The sequence below is a fragment of the Etheostoma spectabile genome, chromosome 1 (assembly GCF_008692095.1).
Source record: "Etheostoma spectabile isolate EspeVRDwgs_2016 chromosome 1, UIUC_Espe_1.0, whole genome shotgun sequence".
NCBI lineage: Eukaryota > Metazoa > Chordata > Actinopteri > Perciformes > Percidae > Etheostoma > Etheostoma spectabile.
In genome coordinates, this window is record NC_045733.1 from 15,843,081 (window position 1) to 15,857,843 (window position 14,763).

Sequence of the window (14,763 nt, forward strand, 5' to 3'; positions counted from 1 at the left end):
AGCATAGCACGCCCTCATACTCTGCTTCTGACTGGCCAGTAGTCCTTACCAAGCTACTTACGCATGTGACTCTCAACAAAGCTGTAACAGAAGTGCCTCACTCTGTAGCTACAGCTCAACACACAGGGTGAAAAGAGGAGCTGCAGTAATGTGCAGTACAACAAAAATATGCTGGGTTTTTTTTGTTTGTTTTTAAAGTAAACCATGTAAACCTATTCTGATATAACTTCAAAATACAATTATGAACTTGAAAATGAGCATAATATGAGCACTTTAAGGAAGCAGAGAATTTAAGAGAAACAGTTATAACAAAGACTACAGAAGAAGGAAGTCAGAGTCGATGTCTGTAAGCGATTACATCAATTGTTGGAGAGGAAATCTTAAAAACACATTATTTCAGGTGAGTAGGCATGCACAGCTGCTACTATGCACATCTAAACTACAGGAAAATAAATACACAGAATGCTTGTGCAGAGAGGCAAGCCAAGACATGCTTATAAGGATAAAAAGCCAAAATAGAAACTATCAACAGAATAGTGCAGCATGCGTGGTCTATTGAGTGCATCAACATGCAATAGAAGATGTGGACAGCATTTATCAGAGAGTAAACCCACAGGATGGGTTTATGGAGCTTACACTGGTGGCTGATTGACCTGGAAGGGTTGAAGTGAGCCAGTTGTTTCTCTACATACTGTAGCACCCTGAGAGAGTCCTGATCCTGAGGTGAAGCCACGCGGTAGGGAACCCCTACAGCATGCATTGGCACTGTAGATACACACTTGACCCATCAGCACGGAAAAGTTTTGTCTTTGTGAGTTTGTTCATTCTGGATTGAGAACCTTAGTGGTGCTTTTTCTCATTTTCTATTTTTACTACCTTATTGTCATTGTTTCTGGCCAAAATTGCAGAATGAAATAGGTGACATGCATGCACATGAGAACACGCACATCAATTTACAGCATTCCCAAAATAAAATAGTTGAAAACACCTCTCTTATAGAACTTTTCCCAGCAAATGCAATATTAAAAAGACGTTTTTTTCCATGAGCAGAACAAACTCTGCGGACAAGTATATTAAGAAAATAACAACATTGATATGGTTAGCAATTCTAAAAACACAGATTCACTTGCTTGAAAAAGAGTAAGACCTTACCTGCCGTGAGTATGCTACCATCTGAAGGGGGGAGGGAAGACATCTTGTCCACCAGAGATGGGGGTGCGATGGGAACCATCGTCGGCACCCCAGTGACGAAGTATGGAGGGTAGGCAGGTGACTGAGGGGTGGAGGTGCCCGTCTTTATACCCTTACCTGCCTCATAAACTACAAAAGCAAAACACAATCCCATTCAGACTTTCCAAAAAAACACATTTTCAATAGTCAGTCAGTCAGTCAGTGTGTCTGTGTGTCAGTGTGTGTCTGTGTGTGTCTGTGTGTGTGTGTGTGTTCATGCTCACGGTGTCTTGGGCAGCAGCATGTGTCGGGACAGCACCAGCAGCTGACGTAGCAGCAGCAGGAGTGAGGACAACACTGGCACCAACAAACCCCAACCAACAGCAGGAATAAGACACTGCCCAGTGCCACCGCCGACACAAACACCCACTCTGAAAGTACACACAACACAGAATCCTGCATTTAGACAAGTACCAACACATGTTAACTTAGAAAGAAACGGTTTAATTTGATCGGATCACTGAGTAATCACTCTACTACACTAAAATCGCTGTTTGCTTTAGACATCAAAATTGATGCAGCAGAACCAGAGATATCGTCTTTTTCTCTCGCTTGGCTTCTACATGACCCACAATGCAACTCTGCCGCTGACAGTATGGTCAGAGATTTGTCTGTCATGCCAATAGCCGCTAATGTAGCCTCGAGCCGCTGGCCTTAAGCAGAACTGAAGTAACGGCTACAGAGGACAGGTAAGGTCTTTCCTACTCCACTCCTCCAGATTGTTTTCATTTTTAAACGTGGAGTTTTCAGCTGACCCTTGTGACATCACTTGACTCAATTTATCAGATTTTACACGCTCCCTCTAGAGCAACAAAAGGCATTACTATTTTTTTTTTTTTTTTTTTTTTTTTTTTTTTTTACAAATACAGTGGTACCTCAATCCCCCTGCGGTCATCCCCCATCTTTCTCCCACCTTCCTGTCTAGCCACTGTCAGTCTGGTAAAGGGGTAAAGACCCAAAAGTAACCTTTAAAAAAAAAAAATAATTATAATGTTAATTTAATTTCTTTTAGAAGTCTTTTACCGCTTTCCCTTGTACAGTGGCCTCCATGTTTACACGGAGTGTAACTCAATACTGTATACTGTTTTAACCCTATTTGAGAATGTCCCATGTTTACATTTAAAGTAAAACTTAAAAATGCCAAAATATATACTGAAATTGTTGGATGTTTGAATACCCTGTTGATGAACTCAATGGCCCCAATACATTGAACACAAATAAAGAACCAATACATAGTTACAAAAATGGGCATGAAGTAGTATGTTGTTGAAATACACACACACACACCACACACACACACACACACACACACACACACACACACACACACACACACACACACACACACACACGCACACACACACACACACACACACACACACACACACACACACACACACACCCACACCCGACACACACACACACACACACACACACACACACACACACACGGGATTAGGTAATTGATTAAAAAGTGACTTAATTAAAATTCTGACAACCAATGAACTGTTGAAAGGCTGTGGACTTGACATAGAGCAACAGTTAATTAGGAAGTAAAAATGTTTTCTTGAATGTTTTGATTTTCCTTTTGTGTGTTGTGCATGTAAGTTGCTTGAAGCACCGATAAAATGGTATAATTTCTTCCTCAATTTCATGTACTGGATGTTGGGATGAGACATAACACAGTGAGGAATGATTCCTGTAGAGCTTTGACACATCAGCTAAGCAAGAGAAGGCTGAAGTGTTGAAAAATGTGTATTCTATCATGTGGAGTTTTTAATTTCCTTAGCCTGTTTCCATGAAAGTAAATGTTTTTCTTGGGACGTAACAAATCAGAACAAATTCGATCTTAATCCGAATGAGTCAGAACTAAAGAAATAAGATGGTTTTACACCGAGTATTAGAGCTGAAGTGAGTGATACAGCAAGTACAACAGATAGACAACATGTATCTGTCTACAGGGACAAAGCAAAGCAAAGGAAAGGCAAGGAGAGGGCAGATAAGGAAATCTTAACAATGTAAAACCAAGGACAACCTTGTTGCTCTAAAAACACACACAGGAAACCAGATTTTGCTACAGGAAGGAAATGGACAGTTTACGCTGCTCTGTACGATACTAAAGATCTGGCTTTGACAACAAATTAGCTTGTAATGTGATCTCATTATGACCCGTATACACGCACACACACACACACACACACACGCGCACACACACACAACTGGAGCCAACAGCACATTTTAGACATTTCAGAGCAGAGTGGGAGTTGATGTGGATAACAACACATACTAATGCAACACGAACACCAGAGATAAGCTTGCAGTAACCATACTAGCTGAGTGATTCATACCATGTCATTTTGGGAGCTACATCCACAAAATTCATCTACTCATTTATCACCTCCCCACAAATCCGGCGGTAATTAACTGTGTATTGCAGGAATTTGATGTGGCATAAACAAACCCTACTCCCTCTTGATCACTGTGTTTTTTTACTGGGTAGTGTCCAAACGATGTGGGATGACATGCTAACCACAACCATAAATAACTGTAATGACCATAATAGCTGTTTTCCAGCACGGCTCAACGTAATGGGAGTGAGCTCTTATCTAAAGGGTGTAGGATAAAAACGCCTCTCAACTCAACTCTGTCAAAACCTTATTATAGCTGAATCAGACCGGTTGCATTACTTACTCATACGAGAGGGGAAAGGTTTAGAAACATGGTGGAAAAAGTCATCTTGGTTGTCTGTCTTGATTAGATCAGATCAAGCTTAAAGTGCACAGTCTTATTCTAAATTTCTTTTATTGTGTGCAAAAATCCACTCTCAAGGAATTCTCCCAACCACCTCCCAAATGGTTCCTACATGCATTGTTGAGCGGTGAGTAGGATTAGTATGAATGGAAGGAACCAGGTGAGGGGGAGAATACATTATGCCCCTACCTGGCATAATCTTCATATCAAAGTCTGGCAGAAGATCTTCAGGCACACTTGAGAAACCTGCAGAGAGACAGAGCACAGGTGACAACAGGAGAGGAGGAGAGGAGAGGAGAGGGAACGGGGTTGATATTAATGATTGATTCAAAGAAAGTTGTTGCAGCAGCAGCAGCATGCATGATGAAAGAAGCAAGACAGAACAGACAGAGAGCGATACAGGGAAAGATAAACAGATTAAAAAAAGAGTTGGCAGCTCAACAGCAGCATGCACCAAAGGGCAATCTGGTCCTGTTCCTGACAGTCTCCATATCAGAGCAACTGACAAGCAGGTTGATCATCTGATTCCTGATATCAAAAGCTGTGAGGTCATCGGTCTGGTAAGAAGACAGACTGGAACGTGGATCATTCTCGTGACATGTTAGGCAGAAGCTGTGAGTAATCAAATGTCAAATGTGGGAACATTCTTCACGTCCAGAGCAAGGAAAACCGACCGCAGAGAAACATTTTGTTTCTGAAAACTGTTTATTTGTCTTTGTCTCTCGGTTATCTATCCAGTAAAGAGAGAAGTAGCCCGGGGAAGAGCCCTGGAGCACCACAAGTCAATTTTTTCCCCTGATAATAAGCTCTCTCCAATTTAACAAAACACCCTGCTGATTAATTCAAGAAAAGTTGCTGTCACCTACGTGCAGTTAAATGTGTTCTTTCCTCATGCTGAAACACGTTCCTGCACTTTTCTGTCAATATTCTGAAAATATACATTGTTGATATTCCTTTAACTGCAGCAAAAGAAATGTTGGTGGAGGGAAAGACAGATTACTTAGAAAGGAGAACCATCACCGCCTATCAATTGTTGATCCTGGTATCTTGCTAGTGTTTTGGCTTACGCTTCAAAATGTCCTCTTTAAAAACAGATCTAAGGGACTCCACACAAGGTCAGCGGGTGTCTGAATGAAACATTTACATTATAGATACAGTAAGAGGGATGAGTGTAACAAGTGTGTTTTGTCTGGGTGCGTGTCTCCATGTGAGCATGCAAGTTGAAGCTTTGTGAGAAGTGAAAAAGCTAGTAGGTGAGCGTGATGTGAGCTCAGCAGATACTAGGGTTTTACTGTTGATAGTGTGTTTATGGCAGAGAGGAGGAGCGTTGAGTGCCAGAAATTGAAGGGCTGGAGAAACAGACAGCGGGCTGGACTATCTTGGCCTGCATCTGACTGACAGTGCTACACATACCTCACTTTGTATCTTTCTGGAAGTCTAAACGTGTTCTTTGCTGAATGTGAAAACAGAAAGAACCCTATTAAGTTCATTGAGAAGCCGCTGAATCACCACATTAATTCAAATAACTAGCCGCTGGAATTTGCATTATGTGCATTTAAGGCTCCTCTTTCTGTTATTTTTTGTTGTCATGTGTTCTTTCTCCATTCCGCTAAAAAAAGTAAGGCAGCTTACTTGCGGCGGTCCCACTCACACGTGAATTTGCCTACAGGCCGGTGATTCACCTGAGACTTACTTTCAAATATTTTGAAACTCCTCCTATGGAAAATAACTGTAAAGAGAAGGTCAGCCTATATGGTGGTAGAGCTCTACAGAGAGGGCGGATACTAAAAAAAAAAAAGAGTACACACAACACACCACACACACACACACACACACACACACACACACACACACACACACACACACACACACACACACCACACACACCACACACACACACACACACACACCACAACACACACACACACACACACACACACAACACCACACACCACACACCACACACACACACACCACACACACCACACACACACACACACACACACACACCACACTAAAACCATACCAAGGGAGAACAGAGGTAAGATGAATTCTTTGTGTGTTTTTTTTCACCAGCAACTGAATTCTAAGTTGATCAGTCACATGGCGTCTCCCCTCCATCTTTTGTATCATTGTGCTCTGCTGTCCCTCCTACCCGTCATTAAATCTTCCCTCTCTTCTTTGCTGTGCAGTTATTTACGCAAGAAAGACAAAAGGCCCACCTCAGCCTCATCCATTTACAGAGGCCCCAACTGTTGTTATGGAAACACAAGTGACTCACATGCCATATTAGCTACACGCAGACTTGAAAATACAACTTTTTTCACTGTTGTATAATCAGGGTCTCTTATGCCAGGTTACAGACTGCAAAGGGCAACTCATACAGGAAAATCATGCCATCTTCATTTGCCCGTAGCATTATATATATATTTATATATATATATATATATGGCTGACATATCGTACCAGGGCAGTACATTTAACCAGATTCACTATTCACTCAAGTCTTTGCAAAGCGGCCAGTACTTCTGTGTGTATGTGCATGTCTTTTGTGCATACACATAAGTCTCTGAGTGCCAACCAAACAAAAGTTCAGCCTCAGAGTGAATTAGAGCACCAAGAGCCACATAGCTTCTCAGCAGTTGCTATGGCAATATTTGTAACTGATCACGGACAAGTACACTGTCACTGTAAAGGCCCAACACATTGCAGATACTCAAAAACACATGGGACACGCAGGCTTTACACACACACACACACACACACACACACACACACACACACACACACACACACACCCCCCCCCCCCCCCCCCCCCTCACACCACACACACACACACACACACACACACACACACACACACACACACAAAATGGCATTTCAAAGACTCAAGCGATTTGACAAGCGAAATATGCTGCAGCGACTAAGTTTCAAATCCTTCTTGTAGTAATATAGAGTATGAGTTAATGCAGTTGCTTTGGTTACAGATTAGGCAAAACTACAGAAGAAGTGCCACTGCTAGTTGTAAATCAGCTCCTTAATAATGAGCTTGTATTGTGCTACCAGTATAGGTCAGCTTATAAAGGCCGTGTTATGTAACAGCAGCTCGTAGAGTAGAAAAATTCATTTTGTTTCTACGATTAATTACATATGTACACGGTTGCTCAGAGGTACTGCAACGTGTGGTCTGCCAGTTTAATCACATCTATGAAACAAGGTGATGGGACACCGCTAGAATCTATGACTCAATAAGCCATTGTTTCAGATGGTATATCGTGTAAGTTTGCAGGTTTAAAGTTCCACAATGATGAATCTGGCAGAGCTCACACCAACTTGAGCTTTAATGGATGTCAATGAGACATACAGTAGAGGCGATATTCCCGGAGAAGGTTGTGTAAGTGTGAACAAGCCTAGGCTTATCTTTTTAATTTCAGAACTAAAATCCTTTACAGTATAGTAAATAAACAATAAAAAATAGTCTTGTTAGGAAAGTAGTGGCAGCTTACCAAGAACCAGCAGCTCCACAGAGGCTTCATTCTGTCCCTCTAAATCATCAGATATAACCACTTTACAGATGTAAACTCCACTGTCTCCCCACTGGACCTCTCCTATGCGCAGGTCTGCCTCTGCATGAGAAAGAGGGAAGAGGTTAAAAATGACAAAATCCTCCTACATCATTTGAAACATTTAAATTGTCTGAGCATCTTTGGCAAAAATTCTACTTACTATGTTTACTCATTTTCAGGTTGTAGCAACATGCATTGGTTAACTAAAAGATTTGAAAGAATTTAGATTAAATAGGAAAACCCTGTTTAAACATGTATGTATTTGTGACGCACAATGCCTCACTGTCTGTCCTTTGTTAGGTCCTACGTACATCTAACGTTTCAAACTTATTTAGTCCGTCTTACACGTAATGTAACAAAAAAAAGGTCCTTAAAAAAAAACTGCCCATTAGTATTCCTCTGTGATCCTAAAAATAATAATGTCATTTCAAGCTGCTGGGGGTGAAAAGAAATGAAAATGTCATCATGATTTAAAGTTGTTAATTATTATACTGCCAGCATAGCCTCCACTCTTCTGAGAAGATTTTCTACAAGGTTTTGGAGCCTGGCTGCAGGGATTTATTAGTGAGGTATAAGGTCTGGCTTGCAGCCAGAGGTCCTGTTCCTCCCAAAGGTGTTGGATGTGAGTGAGGATAGGGATCTGTGTAGACCAGTCAAGTTCTTTCACCCCCAACTCAGAAAAACACACAAACCCAAACAATAAAAATGCTTCCCACAAACCTGCTACTTAAAGTACTTTACAGGAGAGACCAGAGTCGCCTCTATTTTTTGAGGAGGCTAAGGTCTTTCGACATCTGTCAGAAGATGCTGAGGATGCTTTATGAGTGTGTGGTGGCTAGTGCTGTCTTGTATGCTGTTGCATGCTGGGGCAGAGTGGCTGACACCAACAGACTCAACAAACTAATACAGAAGGCTAGTGATGTTGTTGGTGTGGAGCCAGACTCCTTAAAGTCAGTGTCAGAGAGGAGGATGCTGTTCAAAGTCCTGGACATCTCCTCCCACCGATTCCACAATACACTGGTCGTCCATCGTGATGAAGCCACCATAGTGATGCCACGCCCCCCACCCTGTCAGACACACGCTAACGGGGAAAAAAGCAATACAGCATAGTATCGCAATATTTTCAGTGGCAATACTTTATTGATACACAGAAGCCAAGTAGCGATCTTTTATTTTACATGTGTTGTTCACGTTGTCTTCTTGACAATCACATTTTGCAACAATAAATTTGAAATAAATGTATCTTTTTAGATAAAACAGATGTTGACAAAGTAATGAGGGTATATTAGGTTATTACTGTTGCTCTGTTAAAGGCAAACGTTCCACAAATCACGGAGTCTAGACTTTACGGCACCATAGTTAAGTGAAAGTAGTTCAAGTTGTAATTTACAGCCCCTACCAGCGGCAGCATGTAATAGCGTCTATTTACAGAGGGCATTTAAATGACAGCGACAGACTCAGACACCCACGATGCACCAAAGAGAGCCACAGGAGGTTGTTCCTGCCTTTGGCCATCTAACTATATAACTCCTCCCTGTGAGTGTCACATGCTTAGAGATAAAACTGGTCTTACAGCACGCACCCCCGTATCACAATATTGTTGGACAATTATGTACAATAATTACTGAAATAGTTGTCAGCCAAATAAACAAAAATGTTATTTATTTATTCACCACTGCTACTTGTATTCATTCTATACCTAATTACTTACTTCTACTTAACTTTTTACTTATGTCTAATTGTGGATATGTTACTCATTTACTGTATACACTTATTAAATGGCTTTTTTCTTACTGTTATTTTAACTTAAATGTGACTGTGAGCAACTGCAACTAAATAATTTCCCTGAGGTAGGAAGTATTCTGATACTGATATGATAGCTCAGGTTAATGCAAATAGCACTTATTATTTATGTTTTTCTAATTATTGAAGCAAATATTCCAACAAAGTGCCACTTCATAAGACTGAATAGGCCATAAAAACAATTCCAATATAGTTTGGTCCAAGAATCCAACACAAAAGGCAATACTGGGCCACTGACTCTATTGTAAGGTGGTCGGACATGTAAATACAGCAGACAGGAAACAGGTTGTATAATTCACTTCCTTTTCCTGTCAGCTAAGGAAGGGGGAGGAGAGACAGGCTGACCAGACCACACCAGTGTGACCTGTCTCTCCTTTAACACAGTAACACCTCCACTCAATTCAACATACAATTTTATACTGTTTATTACACACACTCTGTCCACATGCATATCAGATGGACTGCCAACTTTTAAAGGGCCAGAAGCGCAGGTCAGAGTGTTGGTTTGTCTGTGTTAGCCACGTGATTAACAGAACAGCCCCTGTCCAGTGCATGCTGGAACAGACTCCAGCCTCGATGTGACCCTGAATAGGATTGCATGAGTGTGGATCACTGGGCGTCTCTAAAGGCAACATTGTTAAACTTTTTACTTTCTTGTCCATTTACAACATTGCTGCGCTGACCTGTTTCAGGACAGGAGGTGGAGTGGGACAGAAAATAAGAATAGACAAAGTGAAAGAAAAGCCCTACACTGAGAGAAATGAGTTGTGTGGATGGTGGGATGTGGAGAGAGGAAAATAAAAGCAGGACATTGATGTACATCAGAGGGAAGGAGTGAGAGGTCAGGATGAATGAGAGGACAGCATGAAAACCATTTCTTTTGTCTGTGTTTCTGGCTGGTGAAGAGAAGGTCGATTCTTCAACCAGAGTTAGAGCTCCATAAATCTGAGGCCTGCAAACAGGGCTACCTCTCTGTCTTCACCAAGCACGCACGCGCACACACACACACACACACACACACACACACACACACACACACACACACACACACACACACACACACACACACACACACACACACACACACACACACACACACACACACACACACACACACACACACACACACACACACACACACACACACACACACACACACACACACACACACACACACACACACACACACACACACACACACACACACACACACACAACAGTAAGGGAATGTAGAACTGAGGACAAGGGCATTAGCATTAATTGCTGTGGTTAATTTGTTGTAAACTAGTGCACTATTTTTTCATACCACTGCCTTACACTGCGTAATAGTATGATACATCTACTTTTAGTTACTTGAGCTAATAGTCAGATTATGTTACATGTCATCAATGCTTAAAACATTCACAATCATTCATGACTGCAGGAAGCACCCATTAATATTCAGAACATTGTAATTTCGGAGACTTCATGAGAAGTGGGGCTCTAAAAGATAAACTATTAATATTAACTCAAGATTTTGTAAGCATTTAACAACAGATTATTGCAATAGTTAATATAATCATGGCCATGTGGGGGAGCACCCCTCTGTGCTGACACAGGAAACACAGAGAGCTGCCAATACTGAGTTTCTGAGGCCAATAATGATATTGATATTTGAGAGTTTGAAAAATGTACTGAGAATTTGAAAAAATAAACATGCTATTGGTAACTGGTAGGCAAAACATGTAATGGTGACACAGATTTTAAAATGACTGCAAACTATATTTTCAGGTGTTTTTTTTCTGTGTTACATATCAGCCAATATACTGTATGTGTCAATACCAGTATCAATCAATCAATCAAAATGTATTTATATAGCACTTTACAACTACCAGCAGGTATCCAAAGTGCTTAACAAAATAAATAAAATCACAACATACAATAGAAAGAGTTACAAAGAAACAAAAGAATGAAATTGTCACACCATTGCTACGTATTAAAAGCAAGACTGAACAGATATGTTTTGAGTTTGGACCTGAAAAGAGTGACATCTGTAACAGTACGTATATCAGGGGGTAAGTTGTTCCAGAGTCTTGGGGCACCAACTGCTTGGACCTCGGGACTTCTAAAACCAACTGATTTGAGGACCGCAATGACCGGTTGTGTTCCTGCACAGTTAAAATTTCAGACAAATACTCTGGGGCGAGACCGTTTAAAGCTTTAAAAACAAACAATAAAATCTTAAAATCTATTCTAAAACGCACCGTATGTATGTCTGAGATTGTAGTTTCAGAAAATCTTATATATAAAACATTTGTACAAATTTCTGTTTTATAATCTACAGTAAATTCTTAAATTAAGTATGAAAGGGTAACTCCATTTTATGATTATTATCAAGATACATTTGACAAACCCTTTACTGTGCAATGAGCATTTTGGGCAGTTTCTACTTTTAACACATGAGGCTTCACACATGCGGTTAATTAGTGATTTCTGACTGGGCAGACGTTGCTTTTTGCCTTCCTTTTTCTCTGAAAACAAACCTCCCCTTCTCTAACATGTAACACCTAGCTCTTGTCTTCTCATGCCAAACTGTAGAACTGGAAAACAACTGTCACTAGTTGGTATGCACTTATTATTTTAGTTTTTGTTATGTAACCTGATTGTTCTAAAAAAAAGTCTAAAAGGTTTCAGTTAAGCCACCTCTGTCTCTCACCCTCCCCTGCATGTGTGCAGAATCTCTCTGACTTCACGTTAGGCATTTAATCAGGAATCTGAGTGAAGAATGGGCCAATGCTCAGATATATGGCTTTCGATAATACCTGCCAGACTTGGCTGTAGAAGAAATAAAAACACTATTTTGGATCATTACGTTACAAAATAACCACAAAGGCTGCTTTTTCTTTAAAGTAAACTGGACATCCCAAAAAATAGAACCAAAAAATGCAGAGTTGCTTCCATAGTGTGCTGCTCTGTATTTATATATGTTATGTCTTTAATAACTTGTGTCTTTTCTTTGTTGTTTTTATCTATTGTGTATTTCACTACATTATTTTGCTTCTGTGAAGCACATTGTGATACACTCAAGGAAAAACTGATCATATCTGTATGGCTGTTTCAGCCATCACATGTCAACAGTATTTAGCTTCAATAATTCTCCACCACTCCACCTTTTAACCTGCAAGCAGATGAGCTGAAAATCCATCTATAGCTGGTGAGTTAAAATTCATCCTATAGCACAAGTAATGTGACGGCCTGGCTACATAGCTGAAGAACAAAACAAAAAAGACTTAAGATCGTTTTCAGCATGGAAATCAGAGAAACCGGACCAGAGGTGCAGGCAGCACTACAGAAGTATGGTGTATGGAGAATGGTGGGCAGTAGCTCAGCCAGTAGGGAGCTGGGTTGGGAACCGGAGGGTTCCCAAAGTATGCTAGTGGACTGGTAGCTGGGTGTCAGTTCACCTCCTGGGCACTGCCAAGGTGTTCTTGAGCAAAACACCGAACCCCTAAATGCTCAGGCGCCTCTTCATGCGCAGCCCCCTAACTCTGACATCTCTCCAGGTACTGAGCATGTGTGTGTAATTCAGGCCTGTTTGTCATTTGTGTAATGACAACAACAGGATTAATAACGAATAAATTATTATTATAAGACTTACTGTTGATGATGGAGATGTCTCTGTTCTTGTAGTACTCTGACAGTGTGATTGAGGAACCAGACATGGAAGCCACAGTTCGGACCGTCCGGCTGCTGTCAGAGCAGTCAAGGTAGCTTGCGGTCATCCCCGCCTCATACCCTCGGCCGGTTCCTCTGGTTCCACTCGTTAGCCCCCCTCCTCCCTGGCCTCCACTCATGCTGTCTGGGAAGTTGAATGAATCCCGCGTGCGGTCCTGACAGTAGGACTTGTAGACCCATTGCACCACGGGGACCTGGGTGGACACGCTGTTGTACTGACACGGCAGAACCACCGACTGGAACAGCACAGCATACCTCTTCTCATCTCTCACAAACACATGAACCCCCGAGCAACGGGGAAGGAGGACATCTGTGGGAGAGTAAGGAGATAATGAAGGATCAATAAAGAGTGAAAGAAGAAAAGGTTGAAACAAGTTTGTCTAGATAATCATTGCATTCATTATGTTCTATTTGCGTCAATAATCGCTCTCCTTGGCAGAGTCATGAGCCAGATCTCAATATACAGACATCTTGTTTGTCTATTGCAAAAAAATTCATAAAATCCGATTAGATATACAGTAAAATACATGTAAAAAACCTTTCTTATAACTCCAGAACTTGCCTGTGAATTATCACATTTTCAAGTTTTGTTCAGTATCAAAGTACTCCAGTGATAGTTGTCTGTATATCCATTATGCAGCATACTTTTAATGGTATCAATTTGTGGGGCTTACATAAACACACAGGTCTGGCAACCAAACCAGATTTTAATAATAACTGGGTATGTGTAATAAAGGGGATTTAAGGACTACCACAGCAGACAGCAACACACAATGATTCAGATGCTGAGTCGAGGTTTAGGGAGACATCTGTTCCCGTTTGCTCACTTTAAAAATACAAATCACACACTACCGTCATTGTGTCATGGAAATCATGGCCTCTCTCTTCAAAAATCAGATTCAGTATAGTTGAAGTATGTCAGAATAAACACTAACTAGAAATACTTGCATGTTTTTTTATTTTACTTTTAGTGGGAATGAAATGAATCATCATACAGTTTGAAATGATAAGTGTAAGAAAACAAGGCTGTGTTGTTGAGACTGTTTGAGTTGCTTCTGCTCTGTGAAATTTGACCGTGAGCTGAGTTGACTCTGGGTCACATGATGACCAGGAGCTCAAGCTCAGCGGTTCAAAAGCAACACCCGCCAGAGAGATGACCATGTGAGAAAAACACACACACCCAGAAAACATCTGTGCATGCTGCTGCTGCTGTGTTTGTGTGTGTGAGTGTTTCTTAGGCTACGCAGTGGGAGGTGTGACTGAACTGGACCACTGAACAGGGATGAGGTGGTGGATTAAGGGGGGGGGGGGGCTTCACTTAATCCAGACCAGGCCTGTTGAACAACTTTTGTTTTCTTTCTGTTACTAAGAGTGAACCTAGGCATGGCAAGGCAAGGCAGCTTTATTTGTATAGCACATTTCAGCAACAGGGCAATTCAAAGTGCTTCACACAAAAACAGTTAAAAACAATTAAAACACAAGAATAAAAAGTTACAGAGCAGTATAATAAATTAAACGTTAAAGAAATGAACAGCCATTTAAAGAAAGACAACATCAAAAAGAAAGGTCTTCTGTCTTGAATTAAAAGAACTGAGAGTAGCAGCGGATCTGCAGTTTTCTGGAAGTTTGTTTCAGATATGTGGAGTAGGGCTGCACGATTATGGCCAAAATGATAATCACGATTATTTTGATCAAAATT

General features: G+C 41.0%; 1 protein-coding gene across 3 annotated transcripts in view; it reads right to left on the reverse strand.

Moving 5' to 3' along the window:
- Positions 1-14,763, reverse strand: part of LOC116669980 (immunoglobulin-like domain-containing receptor 2) — a 22,295-nt gene that overhangs the window by 3,050 nt on the left and 4,482 nt on the right. The window contains exons 2-7 of one of the 3 annotated variants that reach the window (XM_032500193.1): positions 12,988-13,374; positions 7,488-7,607; positions 4,171-4,227; positions 1,455-1,601; positions 1,153-1,320; positions 637-765 (exon numbers count right to left, since the gene is read on the reverse strand). In XM_032500193.1, coding sequence (XP_032356084.1) covers positions 637-765; positions 1,153-1,320; positions 1,455-1,601; positions 4,171-4,227; positions 7,488-7,607; positions 12,988-13,374 — 1,008 coding nt within the window. The remainder of the gene's footprint in view (positions 1-636; positions 766-1,152; positions 1,321-1,454; positions 1,602-4,170; positions 4,228-7,487; positions 7,608-12,987; positions 13,375-14,763) is intronic. The other 2 variants (XM_032500273.1, XM_032500363.1) reach the window with 2 other exon arrangements.